The sequence below is a fragment of the Hyla sarda genome, chromosome 2 (assembly GCF_029499605.1).
Source record: "Hyla sarda isolate aHylSar1 chromosome 2, aHylSar1.hap1, whole genome shotgun sequence".
Taxonomy (NCBI): domain Eukaryota; kingdom Metazoa; phylum Chordata; class Amphibia; order Anura; family Hylidae; genus Hyla; species Hyla sarda.
The window spans coordinates 277102131-277121639 of record NC_079190.1 but is presented as its reverse complement, the minus strand read 5'-3'; the positions used below and the strand labels follow the sequence as shown (position 1 = coordinate 277121639).

General features: G+C 44.8%; 1 protein-coding gene across 3 annotated transcripts in view; it reads right to left on the bottom strand.

Moving 5' to 3' along the window:
* Positions 1 to 18668, bottom strand: part of CLSPN (claspin) — a 100514-nt gene extending 81846 nt beyond the window's left edge. Inside the window, exons 1-3 of one of the 3 annotated variants that reach the window (XM_056557192.1) lie at positions 18533 to 18668; positions 8642 to 8771; positions 338 to 765 (exon numbers count right to left, since the gene is read on the bottom strand). In XM_056557192.1, the coding sequence (XP_056413167.1) occupies positions 338 to 765; positions 8642 to 8771; positions 18533 to 18556 (582 nt within the window). In that variant the 5' untranslated portion in view covers positions 18557 to 18668. Of the gene's footprint in view, positions 1 to 337; positions 766 to 8641; positions 8772 to 9868; positions 9975 to 13221; positions 13352 to 18532 lie in introns of those variants that run through there. The other 2 variants (XM_056557195.1, XM_056557194.1) reach the window with 2 other exon arrangements.
* Between the last annotated feature and the right edge of the window lie 841 nt (positions 18669 to 19509).

Sequence of the window (19509 nt, the reverse complement as noted above, 5' to 3'; positions counted from 1 at the left end):
CCATAAACCCCTTAAGAAGCAACAATCACAGCATTTAAGAGGTTAATGACCCACATCAGCTTAATTGCTGATATCCGTAATTCACTGAGGGGCAGCTGTTAGCAGTTACCATCTATAATGCAGGAGCTGCTTCATAAACTCACTGTACCATGTGGCGTATATCTACATCGCTGAGTGACGAAGGCCAGGTTGCAGTGCCGTACAAGTATGTTGCATGTCACATTGTTTAAACATCTATCATTTTCAGCACCAAAATAAAGACAGGAGAAATGTAATTATAATTCTCAGCAAAATAACTAATATGTATTAATTATTTTATAAGTTAATAGTTACTTACCTTTGAATTCTTATCCTTTAACTTTTTAGTAGATGCTGTTTTCTTCCTGTCTTTCTCTGCTCTTTGTTTTGATTTGCTCCTTTCTTTTACTTCTGCACCAGATTGCTTTTTGGAAGACTTGTAAGTCTGCTTATAAATTGAGGTGTTCTTCTGTGGACTACCTTCATCAGTGTTAGCCTCTATAACATTCACCTCCGTTGCACGTTCGCCATCACAATCACTATTGTCACTGTCAAGGAGAGCTGCTTGAACTCTCCGTGGCTTTACAAAATCTGCAGTTTTGTTCTCTGTGTTTTCTTCATCACTGTCCAGGCTTGGCTTAATGTCGGCAGTATCAGCATTGACATCTCCATCTGGGTCACTGTCACTTTCTTCAAAAACTCTCTTATTTTTAGATTTTTTAAGTACCAAAACTTCATCGTCAGAATCTTAAGGAAAAGATTAAATATTTCATTGTAAATGATCTTGTAAAATTTTCTATCATTTTTTAGTGGTCACTCATTCATTGTGCAGAATGCTCTATATATGGCTTAGTGTACTGTATCATATATTGTGTAATAATTGTGATTTATTTAGATGCAATAATAGTGCTAATCACCTATTTAAAAAATGAAGTGTAAAATTATATTCTTCCCTACAGTATCACCCTATATTGATCTATAGATAACCTGTATAAGTGTACACGAGAAATGAAATTTAACCCCTTAAGGACTAAGCGTTTTTCCATTTTAATTTTTTCCTCATCACCTTCTAAAAATCATAACGCTTTCAATTTTGCTCCTAAAAATGCATATAGCTTATTTTTTGCGCCACCAATTCTACTTTGCAGTGACATTAGTCATTTTACCAAAAAAATCCACGCCGAAATGGAAAAAAAAAAATGGGATGCTTTTACTTATGAATTTGATTCTGAGAGTTTTTTCATGACGTATTTTACTTTAAATATAGTGGTAAATTTTTGTCAATACTTGCATCATTTGTTGGTGAACAATTCCAAAATTTCAAGAAAAATGAAAATTTAGCATTTATTTATTTATTTATTTTTTTAACTTTGAAGCTCTCTGCTTCCGGACGAAGGTCAGCAGACCGAAACACGTGTAGGGGTGGCGGCATCCTGAGACTTGCAGTACTTTCTGTTCTCATCTGGTATGTAAACTTGGTGTTTGTTCAGCCTTATGTATTGTGTTTAGTGCGGCATATAGTGGATTGCACCTGCACCTTAAGACTTATGTTGTCCAGATCCCTTGCCATTTTGCACATTTAACTAGTAGCTGCTTCCCATCTTGTTGCTTACTTTTTACATCGATTAATTATATTCATTACTGCCTGACAAGTGGTTTGTCCCAGGTATGGCCGCCTTTGTGTCGTCCTTTCCTCCTATTTTAAATGATTTTATTCATGCACTGTTTGAATATGTATTTTTCCAATAAAGATTAATTGTTTATCTTTCAAATAGCTCCTCTTTCTTTCTACCAGTAAGGGTTTTTTAGTATTACAGCATCCCGCTTCTCACTTGAGAATCTACCATTATTATTATTATCATTCCCCCATTGCGGTGTTTGCTATAGGTGGTTGCTTGTACATGCCCTAGCTATATAGTGATTTTTTTGCATGTTTTTTGTATTTTTGTAAGGAAAATGGACATCTCAAAATTAGATTTTTTTTTTTTTGTACTCACCGTAAAATCTCTCGTGTAGCCTTCATTGGGGAACAGAGACCATAGGTATTATGCTGCTCTCCACTAGGAGGCTGACACTAGGCAAAAAGCCGAAGTCTGCCCCTCCCAGCAGGATATACTCTGCCCAGGCACAGAGCTAATGAAAGAAAGGACGAATCCTATACAAGCTCTACCCCGAGAGCTGGGGTGGCCAGACTAGAAACCGTGTAAGGATTGTAGGTAACCAACCCATAAATGGGGGGGCAAGGCAGGAACCGCATCAGCAGCGCCAACAAGCCCCTAAAGAAGGCTAACGAGAAGGCTAAGACAGTAACAGCTGTAACTACCAAAACCACCTGCAGTACACCGCCTAAGGTGGAGTATGATGGCAGGGATAGGAAGAATAGGAACCAAAGCAACAAACCATTCGACAACAGGAAGATGAAGGACGACTGTTGCAATAGCAAAGGTAGGAACCATACAAGACCTGCATAATTCCCTCTAGGAAGGGGAAGCGGAATGGGTAAAAGCCTGTTAGCCAACAACCCACCAATCTACCCTGCGGGCGGCAGCGGAAGGAGCTAATGGGATGGCTGGACCCGCCATAGAAGGGGGTCACATAAGGCTGTTAACACCTCGCCTAGCGAGGAGAAATGCAATTACCACGTGAGAATCAGAGGCAACTTACAATAGGCAACAGTAGCAGGTAGCAAGACCATGAATACTCCCTGTATGGAAGCGAGAAGAAGTCACCTACACCGCAACACCCTGCAAACAACTCCCCAAGTGGAAGGATAGAATGAAATGGCTGTAGGTCAGTGCAGATACTCTGCAAACCAGCCCCCAAAAGGGTGGGAGTGCGCTGCCTGTGATGGCTACAGCAGAACCTGCGAATTACTGCCCTAGGAAAGCCTAGGGGAGGGGGTACAGACGCCATCACCGACAAGCGTCCATTGCATACACAGGGTCACTCCACTGGACCCCCCCCAGCAATAGGACACCATAACCGCCACCGTGGAAGGGGCAAATATGGCATGGGACTCCAAGCAGAACAATAGCAGATACTGCTATAAGCCAAGGTTACGCCACACATGAAAGTGGCGAAGTGGGCTGTCAGGCCCAAGGCCTGATTATGGATACATACATGTGTTTTATAATTGTATCTGTGTATAAACTAAGACCTGGGGGTGAGGGTCATTCAGACTGTTTTTGTGTATTGCATTTTATTGGGGGTCTGGCTGTTTGGTATCTCTTTTGAAGACCAGAAACTCAGTCCAGGGGAGCGCACTGTCTACTGTCTGTGTATAGAGTCCGTTGAACACGCACGGTCACCCCTTCGGCAACATTCACTTATGGTGGAGTGCCCTGAACTGCAGCTGCGGATGAGGGAAGACACCATGCTCTCCCCATAGGCACAGTAGAAGGCCCATGCTACCTACATTGGCCTGCCCACACATAGTGGGGTACCAGAACTGCAGTCGTGGATGCGGCAGGCATCGGGCTCCCCGCAGGAGTCGTAGAGGGTCCACTGCACAAACGTCCACTTCTCCTCGCAGTGGAATACCGGAAATGCAGCTGTGGCCGATGCCATGCTCCCCATGGGTGTTACAGAGGGTCCATCTTACGTCACCCCCATGGAAGCTGCCACAAATCCATTGCACATGCCGGGGCACCCCTGGCAATCACCTCGCACAGGTAGTGCCGCAACGCGGCAAACTCTGTATGGGTGACTTATGTTAAAGGAAATTGGCAGGCTGCCGTCAGGTTATTACTAGATCATAGAAATATATAGGTCCTATGTAGACCTCAAACAAACAATTGAATTTCCCAGCATATAAATTGTAAATAAAAGGGGGAAGTCTAACTTTTATTCGGTATGTATTAAAATCCATTAAACACAAAAATATCAGGGAAGTGTACCCCAACCGTGCTGTCAGGTTACCAGGTATACCCCAAGGGACTGGAAGGGCAGTGGGGTGAGCCACGCTTGATGAGTACCCCTAATTCTGTACTATAGATCCACCGATTATCGGTTTGGCCTATATTAACGATTTGGGGCGTTATCGGTATCGGCAATTACCTTGCCGATAATGCCCTGCCCCCCGCACGAACACTAGATCCACGGTTATGAATGCAAATTTGTACAGTACGGAAGGGTACGTGTTGTCACAAACACCAAAGGCCAATCAAAAAATTGGAAGGGAACCGACAGGGGCAATCACACATCTGTCCGATACAACCCCCTATGGCAAGACACTCATTCCCATATTGCTATATGGGACAAAGCATAGGGCGATGAAAGAAAGCTTCTAAATCAACCCCCGAACTCAAAAATCCATTTAATATCTGGTCAGAGAGGGGACATTCATACGAAATGCATAAAACATTTTTCATCATCCTCGCTCAGGCACCATGCAAATATTCTCTGTATCGCTCTAATCATTTAAACATTTGTATGTTATTTATTTAACTATTTTATTTCATGTGCTGCTAGAGCGAACACCTGAGAAATTAAATTGACATGAAGGGGAAAATTCTAATGAAAAAAAAACAAAAAACTATGCAATAGAAAGAACTACTTTTGGCCACTAGAGGGGGGCCCAGTATCAAATTGAGTTGTACATGATATATTCAGCCACTAGAGGGAGTAGTGCAGCCATGAGAAAACGTATTTTTTTTGTTTAGTTTTTTTTTTTAATCAATAACTATCGAGCGGCCCACTGAGAGGAAAAGGCGCCCTGTAGGGGAACCAATACCGCAACAGCCACCGTAAAACGGCCTACAGAAGGGCGAGGCGGCCGGTTCCGCCTCTAATGAGAAAATCACCCGGCCGCTTGGGACCGGAGACCCGCTGCCCCAAGATGACACCGTGGCAGTCAACAGAGGGTCTCCAGCAGGTGCTGGAATAGAATGCGGCCAGGATGCAGCACCTGATCGCAAAACATGTGTGCCATGCAATGCGCACGGGGGTGGATTGCAGTGCGATCGGTACAGAAAGCCCGAAATAAAAACATGACAGGACCCAGACGTATGTACCAAGCCCTCCTCACCACAGTGAGCCCCCACTGCAGTCACACAGGAGAATGGTGCTAGAGAAGAGAATATGACCAGGGAAAATGGGGGGGGGGGGGGGGGAACAGTACTGTCCCCTGCAGCATGGCACCACCAAAGCATCCTTTAGTAGAAGCCCGTAGGCCATGAGGTCCGGCCCTGCACAGCCACGTGTAATGGCAGCTGAGGAGCTGGGCCTAGAAAGGAAGGGGGACCCCAGGATAAGCATAAGGGAGGAACTTTAGAGAAAAAAAAAAAAGGGGGGGAAAGGAGGAGTAGTAGGGGATGAAATTTGTACTCACGGGCTCCATCATCTTATACTCACCCTGAAGTCTTCAGCCAGCTTATGGCCACACTGCATCACGCCAAGCTGCCATAGCGAGGCAGGCAGGGGCAAGTGGGGGACCCGGACCCAGGGTACTACCACCAGGCGCTGGCCGTTGGAGAGAAGGGGTTGACTGCCCATACTCTTATGCACCGTGCCCCTTAGTCGCATTTAGGGGCGATCAGGTCGCCCCACCGAAAATCAAGAAAAAAAGAAAATACTGGCCCTTACCAGAAAAGAATAAAAAGACCAGGTCTGGAGAACTCCAGACCTGTGTCTGCCTCCTACTGACACTAAGCTAAAACTGATTAGCTCAGGTCCCTGTTGACGTGTATATCATGCTTGGAGGAGCAGACTTTTTGCCTAGTGTCAGCCTCCTAGTGGACAGCAGCATAATACCCATGGTCTCTGCGTTCCCCAAGGAGGGAACCGAGAAATAAATTATATATTGATTCACATACACTAAACGTCTACTTTATGTTTGCATCATAACGTTGACATGTTTTTACTTTTGGAAGACATCAGAGGGCTTCAAAGTTCAGCAGCAATTTTCCAAAAATTTTCTAAATCTGAATTTTTCAGGGACCAGTTGAGTTTTTAAGTGGATTTGAGGGGCCTTCATATTATAAATGCCCCATAAATGATGCCATTATAAAAACTGCACCCCTCAAGGTATACAAAATGACATTGAGAAAGTTTGTTAACCCTTTAGGTGTTTTACAGCAATAGCAGCAAAGTGAAGGAGAAAACTCAAAATCTCCATTTTTTTTTACACCAACATGTTCTTGTAGTCCCAGTTTTTGAATGCTTACAAGGGGTAAAAAAGGAGAAGAAAAAAAAACTAAATGTGTAAACCAGTTTCTCTCGAGTAGGGAAATAACTTTAACATAAAGTGCTCTGTGGGCACACTAGAGGACTCATAAGCAAAGAAGTGACAATGGAATTTTGCTGAAATGGTTTTTGGGGGGCATGTTACATTTAGGAAGCCCCTATGGTGCCAAAAAAGCAGCAAAAAAAATAAAAAATAAATAAAACATGGCATTCTATTGTGGAAACTACACCCCTCATGGCACGTAACAAGGGGTACAGTTAGCCTTACCCCCACAGGTGTTTGACGACTTAAATTTGGATATGTAAATTAATTTTTTTTCTTCACTAAAATGCAGTCCCCCCCCCCCCCAAATTGACCATTTTTACAAGAGGTAATAGGAGAAATGCACCCCAAAAGTTGTAACCCAATTTCTTCTGAGTGTGGAAATACCCCATGTGTGGATGTAAAGTGGTCTTTGAGCACATTACAATGCTCAGAAGTGAAGGAGCCATATTTGGCTTTTTGAAAGCAAATTTAGCTGAAATTGTTTTTTGGGAGGCATGTCGCATTTATGAAGCCCCCGTCGTGCCAGAACAGTGGACCCCCATATGTGACCCCATTATGGAAACTACACCCCTAAAGGAATGTAATAAGGGGTACAGTGAGCATTTACACCCACAGGCATTTGACAGATCTTTGGAGCAGTGGACTGTGCAAATGAAAAAATACATAGTTCATTTTCACAGACCACTGTTCAAAAAATCTGTCAGACACCTGTGGGGTGTAAATGCTCACTGTACCCCTTATTACATTCCGTGAGGGTTTAGTTTCCAAAATGGGGGTCACATATGGGGGGGGTCCACTGTTATGTTACCATGGGGGCTTTGTAAACACACATGGCCTTCAATTCCATACACTTTCTCTCTCCAAAACCCAATGGCGCTCGCAGAGCACTTTACATCCACATATGGGGTATTTCCATACTCAGAAGAAATGGGGTTACAAGTTTTGGGGGCTTTACCCCCCCCCCCCCCCCCATTACCCCTTGTGAAAATAAAAAATTTGGGATAACACCAGCATTTTTGTGAAAATACAAATATTTTCATTTTCACGTCCAACTTTAACAAAAATTCTTCAAACACCTGTGGGGGTGTTAAGGCTTACTGCACCCCTTGTTCCTTGAGGGGTGTAGTTTCCAAAATGGAGTCACATGTGAGTGTTTTTTTGCGTTTATGTCAGAACTGCTGTAACGAAAATTTGTAAGGTAATTTCTCCCAAGTACGTAAATACCCCATATGTGGCCCTAAACTTTTGCCTTGTAATACAACAGGGCTCCGAAGTGAGAGCGCCATGCGCATTTGAGGCCTATATTAGGGATTTGCATAAGGACGGATCCGGATGCAAGAACTAGATTTGCCTCCAATGCCAAAGTTACCCTACGGCAGTGTTTCCCAAAAAGGGTGCCTCCAGCTGTTGCAGATCTCCCAGCATGCCTTGACAGTCAATGGCTTTCCTGCAATACTGGGAGTTGTTTTGCAACAGCTGGAGGCTCCGTCGTCTTGGAAACAGTGCCGTACCAGACGTTTTTCATTTTTAATTGGGGGGGGGGGGGGACCTTGTAGGGGTGTGTATATGTACCGTTGGACTTGGCTGTCCATGCATGCTGGGGTTGTAGTTATGCAACAACTGGAGGCATAATGGTTGCAAAACAGAGTTTATTACTTAACTCAGTGTTTCCCAACCAGTGTACCTCCAGTTGTTGCAAAACAACAACTCCAAGAATACCCAGACATGCTGGGAGTTGTAGCTCAGCAACATCTGAAGGGCCAGATGTTACCGAACTACAACTCCCAGCATGCCTTGGCAGTCTCAGCCAAAGGCTGTCTGGGCATGCTGGGAGTTGTAGTTTTGAAACTCCTAGAAGCAGCAGTGAAGATCACTTTACAGTAATCTTCACTGCTGCCTCTGACGTCGCCACTGCCGCCTCCACTTGCCTGCACCTCCTTTCAGCCTCCACTTGCCTGCGCCTTTCTGCCACCGGTCCCCCCCGCATCAACGGCCCCTGCACCATCGCAGCCATCTTCCCCCGCTCTGCCCTGACTTTCAGGCGGGCAGAGAGGGGGATCTGAACTTTTACACCCCCCCCCCCCCCCCCCCCCCCGCCCCTGCTATTTGCCGATCAGCTGAGACACTGATTGGTCCACAGGGACCAATCACAGTGATCGCTGACCAGGACCAATCACAGATTGTCCTGGGATGTCAGGCAGAAGTTTTCTCCCACTGATAACAGCATCGCTATGTTAACTGAATGCCTTCTATACACGGCGGGATGTGCAAACTAGCCGCATAACCCGCCGTTTATATAAGGCATTCTGCAGGAAGGGGTCAACAAGGGAGATTGTGTATGCCTTTTACTTGACAGAATATTCGCCCGGTCCTCTCTAAATTTAGGTACAATACCTTCATTTTCAAGAAAGTCGATATTTTCTTTCTGGTCTGTAGAAGAGTCCATTCTGCAGCTCCCCTGGCCACTGTCTGAATCGCTATCCAAGACTTTTAGTCCAATATTCTCTTTTGAGGCCAAAAACACCTAATGCAAACAAAAAGACATAGTTAAATTTTCAAACCATGTAAAAAAAAAAAGGGACATTTTTTTTAGCACACTTTCCAATCTCCCATCAAAGTCAATGGAAGTATAGTTTTCACAGCTGACACCACATGTTTTTTTAGAGCAGAAACCAGCATAGTTTCCGTGCAAAAAAGCACTGTTATTAGCAGTGTGAACATACTGTAATGGCTAATTTAAGGCATAATTTATGCTGATATTAATGCAGATTTAGCCTCAAAATCAGCATCAATTCTGCCTTGAATCAGTCTTCCATTAAAGTGTACCTGTTATCTACATTATATAAAAAACATTTGTTGACAATACCATTATATGTATATTTGTAATACACATTGGTTAAAAATTGTGTATATTTTTGGGTGAAAAAATGCTGTCCCCACAGCTATTGCATGTCTGTCTCTATGTGGAGTCCAAATACAGTACATGGGGGCAGGACAAGCTAGGCTCTGTGCAGGCTCTTGGCTTGTTAATCATCCTGATATATGAGCCAGGAGCATGTTATAGAGCAGGGGTACTCAACTACTTTTAGTAGGGGTCTGCTTTTCCAGGTCTGCCTTCAGGTGAAGGCCCGCGCTAAACGCCAAGACCTGGTTCACACCTAGCGGCCGCAGTGCCCCCGAGTATAACACTGCCACGCCACAGTGCCCCCGAGTATAACACTGCCACGCCGCAGTGCCCCCGAGTATAACACTGCCACACCCCTGTAATATCTGTAATACACATACTTCCAGGGTGGGACTGGGAACAAAAATAGGCCTGGGCACATTAGACTATGCAGCTTTTTTTTTTTTTTTTTTTTTTTTTTTTTTTTTTTACGGTGGGTGTTGCAGAAGTAAGACACCCATTAAAATAAAATAGGGTGCATACTCTAAAATCACCTGGGTTTAAGGGGCTCTCCAGCTGTGGCAAAGCTTCAGGCATTATGGGAGTTGTAGTTTTGTGACAGTTGGAGAGCCACAGATTGGGGTGCAGTGTCACCCATCATCACTGTGGAAATTACAAGTGACTCCAGCTCTGATAGGACACCGTCAGGCAGCATACACAATTGTAGAATGACTCACAGAAGACGTCTTCTCTGTTGTCTTTACTTTTCTTCTTCCTCTGGTCTTTATTTTCTTTCAGCTCCATCTTCTCTGCAGAGTCTGACGCCCGCACATCATTGGTTACTTTGTTAGTAGATCCTCATCCTCTGTACGACAACAATAATCATTATAACCCTGCCAGACATCATGACCCCTAAAATAATACTGCCAGACACTGTTTCCTCTGTTTGTCAGAATCCCACCCCTTTACTCCCCCCAGACCCATTTCCCCTCCTCCTGCAGACCCCTAAGGACTTCTCCACACTGTGGACATTTAGTTGGCAGAATGTCCGCTTGCTGCAGGCACCACCGAAGCCATTGGCAGTAGGACTGCACGGATGTGCACCATCTCTATAGATGACAATGCAGTCCGGTGGAATTCCACCAGCAGAATGGACGTCCACCCAAAGAACTAACATGTTCGTTCTTGGGGTTTACATCCATCCTGCTTGGGGAATTGGACTGTGGCGATTCCACAGTATGCACAGAGCAGCAGAAAACCATTGAAAACATTTGGACTCTGCTGCAAGCAGATTTCCGCCAGAGGAATGTCCTCAATGTGGTTGGTCTTTAAGTCCCCCCGGACCCCTAAATCCTTTTCCAGACTCCTCTGCCCCCCCCCCCCCCCCCCCCGGACCTCTAAGTCCTCTTCCAGACCCATATTTCCCCTCCTCCAGATTCCCCCAGACTCCTCTGCCCCCTGACCCCTAAGTCCTCATCCAGACTCCACTGACTCCCAAGACCTCCTCCTGACTCCTCTGCCCCCAAAAGACCCCTGCATCATCTTTTTAACACTTTGTCCCCTCCCCCCAGACCCCTCTGTCCCCTTCTGCCCTAACACTCCCAACCCGCCAAGACCCCTGAATCATTCTTACCTCAGACCCCTTTATCCCCTTCTGTATTAAGCTGACAGCCCCCACCCCAAGACTCCTGCATCATTCTTATTTTAACTTTTATGCCCCACAGACCCTCTTATCCCCTAACACCACCGACCCACTTGGCTTACAGATGGCTGGCCCCATGAACAGCCTGGTCCTGTTGCTTTTCTGTCCTAGGTCCAGCGCTGCTCTGCTGCTCTGGCCTCTTCTTGCTAATCACGCAGCCTGCATCATAGGATAAGCGCCGACTGGGAGCACATCGTTACCTCGCTCCAGCAGCGCTCAGCAAGTAATTTGTATCGGTGTCCAACAGACACCGATACATATGAATGCCAGGACAGCGGCTGCCACCTCTTGCAGGTCCTGACGACTGGCGGCCGCAGTCCAGATCTGAACCACGGTCCGCCAGTTGAGTAACACTGTTATATAGCCTCAGTGAACATTGTCCTGCTTTTTCTTAGTGAACAGAGTCCTGCTTGTACACCCACACTACCTGTATTTGGACTCCTCAGAAAGACACACATACATTGGTTAAAACAATTTATATTGCAGCTATTGCCTATTACATATAATGGTATTATCAACATTATATAAAAAGTTTTTGTTGACGACAGGTACATTAAGTTCAAAAGGATTTTTACGACCCCCACGATATGGGGGAGATATATCAATACCTGTGTAGAGAAAAAGTTGCCCAGTTGCCTATAGCAACCAGATTACTTAATTCATGTTGCAGAGGCTTTGTTTAAAAAGGAAAGGAGAAATGTGATTGGTTGCCATGGGAAACTTTTCCTCTGCACGGGTTTTGATAAATCTCACCCTATATTACTGCACCAAATAAGTGCCAATTCTACCTAATTTATGCTTCATTTAGGATGAAACAGAAAGAGGATTTCTGCTTTAGAATTTCAGCAAGGGAATTTTCCTCAGTGTGCACATACCCTCATGGGTTTACACAGATTCTGTGCAGTTTCCACAGGGCGATTCCTCTTGCAGCAGAATCCCATTGACTTCTACAACCACCCCTTCTATTGAACCACTTTATTGGCTGCCAAACATTGCTGCAGAACTCAAATCTCCCTCTGCCTGCACCCGAACACCAAGTGAGCTGCCCTCAGCATGCATTACTACAACAATCGTGCTCCTCTAGGCACCTGAGGCCTGGTAGCAATTACCCCATCTGCTGGTAAGCTCCAGAAGGTGCCAGATATTGGTACAGGAATGAAATCTCCTTCTGCAAATAGCTGCCTGTCAGTGCCACTGACCTACGTGTGCCAATTATGGATTATTTCTGTTCCATACCACATAGCAGGAAGACCGAAGACCCACAGAGTAAATTCCAGTTGCAACCTACGTAGTGTGAATGGGGCCTAAGTGTTTTTTCCCACCATAACTAAAGCCAAATTAATGGACTAATACTGTAAATACAATGAATTAACATTTTCTATACCCTCTGTGACATATGGGGAATCTGGCATGGTTAACAGTTCAAGGAATGTGTAGTAAGAGAGCAGTCAACATGCATCTAGGATGTCTGGTGTGTCCTGAGCCAAGATTAAAGGCTCAGGAACTCCTAGAGACTCAGAAAGATCATTGCTTATGTTACTGGCAGAAAACACCTCCAGAAAGGACCCACTACAGCACCCTGATCAACTATCACATCAAACCAGTTCACACTGAAATCAAATGCATAAGCAGCACATCTCCACATCTCCATATTCTAATTTTGGAAACATTGGCAGAACACGTCATGCTGCAAACCTCATGTCTGGTTCTATAGCGGGCACTAAATTTACCAGCATGTATACAGACGCATAGGGAATATCTGTGGGGAAGAACCATACACAGCTGAATAGTTTGAACTGGATACTAGGAACAGACCTTGAGTTACACAGCAGCTTAAGATAACTGTAGTCACTGAGGACCACCCACAGTTGCATTGTACTGTATGACCATGCACAATGTGTGTGTATATATGTACACACGCGGTCATTTCTTGTACAGTAAATCATAGCTATAGGTTAGGTCAGTGTTTCCCAACCAGGGTGCCTCCAGGTGTTGCAAAACTACAACTCCCAGCCTTCGGCTGTCCGGGCATACTGGGAGTTGTAGTTTTGAAACACCTGGAGGCACCCTGGTTGAGAAACACTGTATTAGACAATTCTGTACTCTCCCGACCCCTGAAGCATCTTACAGGGGACATACTAAACAGCATAGTGGGACGATTGACTGCAGTTCTCATAACCATCACTAGATGTCACTATACTTTTTACACTCATGGGAAATTACAGAATGTTCTCTGTAGTTCTTGATACTATGGTGCAAAAAGAAGCTGCAAATGATTAACCATTTACTTGCTGAAATATTTACAGTTGTATAATGGAATTCTAGTAAATTTTATAGAAATAGAAAAAAGGAGTCCAAACATTTGTAGAGCTAGATTATTGATTTTACCTGTTTTGATTATCATCATCTTGGAACATTGAAGGCCGCGCTGCGTTGTGCCATTACCAGTGGCAACTGGAGAAAAGACAGGTGAGCTGGGCCGTTTACGTGATGATGTGCTAGGAGCTGAACACCTATTATGGCATGTAGCAAGTAAAATCTTGTAGCTGCCTTGACCCACACCCGCCCAGGACTGTCCTGCTATAGAGATCTCAGATCCCCAGGAGAACTTGCTGTGGAGAAAAGCTGGGTTTTCAGGGGCGCTCACAGATCGTGTAATTTTACACTCAAAAAAGGGAACACTAAGGCCCCTTTCACACAAAAAATTCATCCGTAATGAACGTCCGTCATAAAAATCTTGAAAATCGTCAGTCAGAAAATCCCATTATAGTCTATGGGATTTTTCTAATAGCCGTTTTAACCAGTTATTAATAACGGTCATTATTTTGTGACGGCCGAATGAATGGAAGAAATAGTGCATGCATTATTTCTGCCGTTACTTTCTCCCGTCACAAAATAACGGCCATTATTAACGGGTTAAAACGGCTATTAGAAAAATCCCATAGACTATAATGGGATTTTCTAACTGCCGATTTTCAAGATTTTTATGACTGACGTTCATTACGGATGAATTTTTTGTGTGAAAGAGGACCAAGATAACGCATCCTAGATATGAATGAATTAACTAATCATATGAAATACTTTCGTATTTACATAGTTGAATGTGCTGACAACAAAATCATAAAATTATCAATGGAAATCAAATTTATCAACCCATGGAGGTCTGGATATGGAGTCACACTCAAAATCAAAGTGGAAAACCACACTACAGGCTGATCCAACTTTGATGTAATGTCCTTAAAACAAGTCAAAATGAGGCTCAGTAGTGTTTGTGTGGCCTCCCTATAATGCCTGGGCATGCTCCTGATGACGTGGAGGATGGTCTCCTGAGGGATGTCCTCCAAGACCTGGACTAAAGCATCTGCCAACTCCTGGACAGTCTGTGGTGCAACGTGGCATTGGTGGATGGAACAAGACATGATGTCCCAGATGTGCTCAATTGGATTCAGGTATGGGGAACGGTCAGGCCAGTCCATAACATCAATGCCTTTCTCTTGCAGGAACTGCTGACACTCCAGCCACATGAGGTCTAGCATTGTCTTGCATTAGGAGGAACCCAGGGCCAACCGCACCAGCATATGGTCTCACAAAGGGTCTGAAGATCTCATCTCGGTACCTAATGGCAGTCAGGCAACCTCTGGCAAGCACATGGAGGGCTGTGGGGCCCCAAAGAAATGCCACCCCACACCATTACTGACCCCACCGCCAAACTGGTCATGCAGGAGGATGTTGCAGGCAGCAGAAAGTTCTCCGCAGCATCTCCAGACTGTCACATGTGCTCAGTGTGAACCTGATTTCATCTGTGAAGAGCACAGGGCACCAGTGGCAAATTTGCCAATCTTTGTGTCCTCTGGCAAATGCCAAAAGTCCTGCACGTGTTGGGCTGTAAGCACAACCACCTGTGGTTGTCGGGCCCTCATACCACCCTCATGGAGTCTGTTTCTGACCATTTGAGTGAACACATGCACATTTGTGGCCTGCTGGAGTTCATTTTGCTGGGCTCTGGCAGTGCTCCTCCTTGCACAAAGGCAGAGGTAGCGGTCCTGCTGCCGGGTTGTTGCCCTCCTACAACCTCCTCCACGTCTCCTGATGTAGTGACGTGTGGCCTGGTAGCACCTACATGCTCTGGACACTACGCTGACAGACACAGCAAACCTTCTTGCCACAGCTGGGTGGAAAGGAGGAGAAAAAACAATGGGGCGCTCCCTGTGTGGTATTTTATGGAAAAGTGAAAATGAAAATACCCGCCACCAACACCTAAGGTGGCGTACTGACCTTGAGTCGATAGTACACAATGGTGGTGAGAAGGAATGGCGACAGTCTGCTGCTCTCACCCCTTATTCCGTCTTCCCAAGGGGGACGGACGGACAAGAATGTAAAGTAGGAGTAAAAATGGGGGGTATTTTGAGAGCGCTACTGTCAGATGGCGATAGTTGAAGTCAAGAAACGGTAGGAGCCAGCACTTATGCAGGACTAACTTTTATTGAAAAAAGAAGTCAAGTAGTAAAAACAGGACAACGCGTTTCGGCACTCGCTGGCGCCTTCATCAGGTCCACAATCATAAATTTGTGTAGTCCTAGCTGGAGTTCCTGCGGGCGGGCTCGGACTACACAAATTTATGATTGTGGACCTGAGGAAGGCGCCAGCGAGCGCCGAAACACGTCCTGTTTTTACTTCTTGACTTCTTTTTTCAATAAAAGTTAGTCCTGCATAAGTGCTGGCTCATACCGTTTCTTGACTTCAAATATCGCCATCTGACAGTAGCGCTCTCAAAGTACCCCCCATTTTTACTCCTCCTACTTTGCATTCTTGCCACAGCTCGCATTGATGTGCCATCCTGGATGCGCTGCACTACCTGAGCCACTTGTGTGGGTTGTAGACTCCGTCTCATGCTACCACTAGAGTGAAAGCACCGCCAGCATTCAAAAGTGACCAAAACATCAGCCAGGAAGCATAGGAACTGAGAAGTGGTCTGTGGTCGCCACCTGCAGAACCACTCCTTTATTGGAGATGTCTTGCTTATTGCCTATAAATTCCACCTGTTGTCTGTTCCATTTGCACAACAGCATGTGAAATTGATTGTCAATCAGTGTTGCTTCCTGAGTGGACAGTGTGATTTCACAGAAGTGTCATTGACTTGGGAGTTACATTGTGTTTAAGTGTTCCCTTTATTTTTTTGAGCAATATATAGATATATATATATATATATATGTGATTAGATTTCTACATTTCTGACAGTTCATGCATACATAATAAATATACCTAAAAAGGAAAGAATTCCCTATATATATATATAAATGAAATAACTGACATAATATACACATAAAAGAGGGCTCTGTTACAACAATTAGTATGCATCGCCGTAATCCAATAGGAGATGTATTAGTCCACGATGTTGCAGCATGAATTGCACACCGTAACAGTTTTTTGTTTTTTTTTAAGTGCTCAGTTTGAGGTACAACTACCGGTATTACAATTTATTACTGTATTTATCAGCATATAACATGCATTTTTTAAACTAAAATTGTTAGCTTAATGTCTAACTTTCTGGCCTTACAGAAGCTGCTGCAGTTCAATGATTTAAAGTCCCCGCTGCCCGATTCCCTCCCCATCCCCGGCTTTCATATGTACTTCTAGGGGTGCACTCCGGCAGGCTCAGGGGCGTCCTGGCTGTTGCTGTGCGCTCACGAGTGAAGTCACATTGAGGTCGTCACTCATCAGCGCACAGCGACGCAAAAGCCACTGAGGTTACATGATCTAGAGCGGCCGCTTTAAGTCACTGAACTGCAGCAGCTTCTGTGGGGCCAGAAATTTTATCAGCACATAACACGTAGATAGACTTTTAATGGGCACTGTCAGATACAAAAACTTTTGATATGTTGTAAAGCATGTATAACCAATAGTTTAAATTTCATTGCTTTCATTAGAAATCTTTCAGTATTTCATACTGAAAAAGCCAGTCAAGCAACTGCCCCACCCTGCCTGCTTGGACACATACTAATCCTGCTATGTCCATGCATCATCACCTACGTCATGGACACACTTCCTTGAGTGACAGCTGTGAGTGCAGGGCTCACAGCTAGAGGAAAAATCCTCCCACTGTCAGCTTGTGTCCGGCTACTGTCAGTGAGGACAAGATGGGAATTGTAGTTTTGCTAATGCTAGGGGAGATGTGAGCAGACATCATACTGAGGGAGGAGGTGGAGACCTGAACAGTGAGGCCACGCCCCCTCCCTTTGAGAGGAATTCAGACTAGTGAGCTAAATTTAAAGTGGAATAAAAAAAAAGAAATAAAGGTGCTAGACACAAAAATTTGATGTACATGGTCAGGATTAGTTACTGAGCGATATCTTTAAAAATAATTTGTTGGATCTGACGGGTACACTTTAAGCAAAAAAAAATTTGTTTCAAAATGCGTGTTTTTCGCCAATTAATACAGTAATTGATTGTAATATTTGTACCTCAACTCTGCACAATAAAAAAATATATAAAAAATAAACGGCTACGGTGTGCATTCCATTCTGAAACATCGTGGACAAATGTATTCCGTTCTACCAACTAATACATCTCCTATTGGATTACAGCGATACATACTAATTGTTTTAATAGAGCCCTCCTTTTATGTGTATATTCATGTGTCATTTATACATAGGGAATTCTTTCATTTTTAGGTATGTTAATTATGTCTGCACGGACTGTCAGCAAGATGTGTGTGAGCGCCCCTGAAAACCCAGCTTTTCTCCACAGCATGTTCCCAGTTCTCCTGGGGATCTGAGATCTCTATAGCAGGACCATCCTGGGCGGGTGTGGGTCATGGCAGCTACAAGATTTTACTTGCTACATGCCAGAATAGGTGTTCAGCTCCCAGCTCGCCATCAGGCAAGCGGGGGGCCAGCTCGCCATCAGGCAAGCGGGGGGCCAGCTCGCCATCAGGCAAGCGGGGGGCCAGCTCGCCATCAGGCAAGCGGGGGGCCAGCTCGCCATCAGGCAAGCGGGGGGCCAGCTCGCCTGTCTTTTCTCCAGTTGTCACTGGTAACGGCACAATGCAGAACCAGTGTTAGTTTTTACAGTTATTTATTGTCATGTGTAACCATAATATTCCACCCATAATGCCATGTAAAAAAAAATTTAAGCCATATTCTTATTAAAAACAGCTTAAGTGTGTTACCATGGTATTCCTCCCAAAATCCCTATGTAAAAAAATATATATATTCCAAGATGATGATAATGAAAACAGGTAAAATCAATAATCTTGCCCTACAAGTGTTTGGACTCCTTTTTCTATTTCTATAGAATTTACTATGATTCAATTATACAACTAAATATTTCAGCAAGTAAATGGTTAATCATTTGCAGCATGGTATCAAGAACATTCTGTAATTTACCACGAGTGTAAGAAGTGTAGTGACCTTAAGAACTGCAGTCAATCACCCACTGTGCTGTTTAGTATGTCTCCTGAATACGGAGGCGCCTCACAATGATATATAGCGTACATAATGTACAAGTGTATACACTGAAAAGATTCTCCACAAAGCCTTTGACCTCAAGCTTCGCTGTATACAAAGGCGGACACACTCGGAGTGGAACCCGCGGATAGTCTCACCCAGAGCCGGAAGACACTAGCACACAGTATAGCGCGGTGAATAAAAGCCCGGCTCGTAGTATACTAGAACACCCGGCCAGCACAGCACTGCCTCACCTGAAGCTCCGGACCAGCAGCCATGGCGCTCCCCTGTGACAGCTCCCGCCAATACAGCCTGCAGCCGCCTCGGAATTCGCGCTCCGAACGGTAGGCGGGGCTAGCAAGTAGTCCACCAATCCGATCAGGGCGTCAGGATGACGTAACCCGTGGGGGCTGCTGCATGGTGAAAGAAGCTGGTGTCATGTGTTGTGGGCAGGGAGGCGACAGATGGCCGTGTCTACAATGTAGTCAGTACTACTAGAAGGCCTCAATTGTTTTTTGTGGATTTTTTTCATTACCTATATAAAAAAAAAACTAAAAAAAACGCTAGAGGCTTTTAGGGGTATATTCACACGTACAGGATCTGCTGCAGACTTGCTGCTGTGGTCAGACATTTACACTGATATCCGCAGCAGATCCTGTGAGGTGTGAATGCACCCTAACTAAGCAGGATGCTGATGGATACCTGTAGGGGTCAATTCACACAGCAGAATTTCCTCTTGCGGCACTTCATCTCAAATGAAAGCCCAATAGACTTCTATGGGATTCCACACTTCGGAATTTCTGAATACAGAATTTGCGCACCAATTCCGCACCAATTCCACACAAAATCAACACAAGCCAGAAACCACCAAAGGAAGCGGAATTGGTGCAGAAATTCCGCCTGTGTGAATACTCCCTAAGGCCATGTTCACATGTCAGAATTTCCCTGACAGATTCCGCATTGGAATCCGGCATAAAGATTCCACTGCAGCAGAGTCCCGTTGAATTCAACAGGCTTCTGCTGCACTGTGCACACCGCGGAATTTCTGCACCAGATGTTTCCGGCACGGAAATTCCATTTTCTGTGTCCGCACAAAGAATGAACACATTAATTCTTTGTGCGGAGTCCTCACGGAATGCATAGCCGTCTATCAGAAGGTACATTCTTGTGCGGTCCTAGCGCCTGCATATTTTGCAGGTGCCCGGCAGTTTGCATAATGTCCGTACGGAGA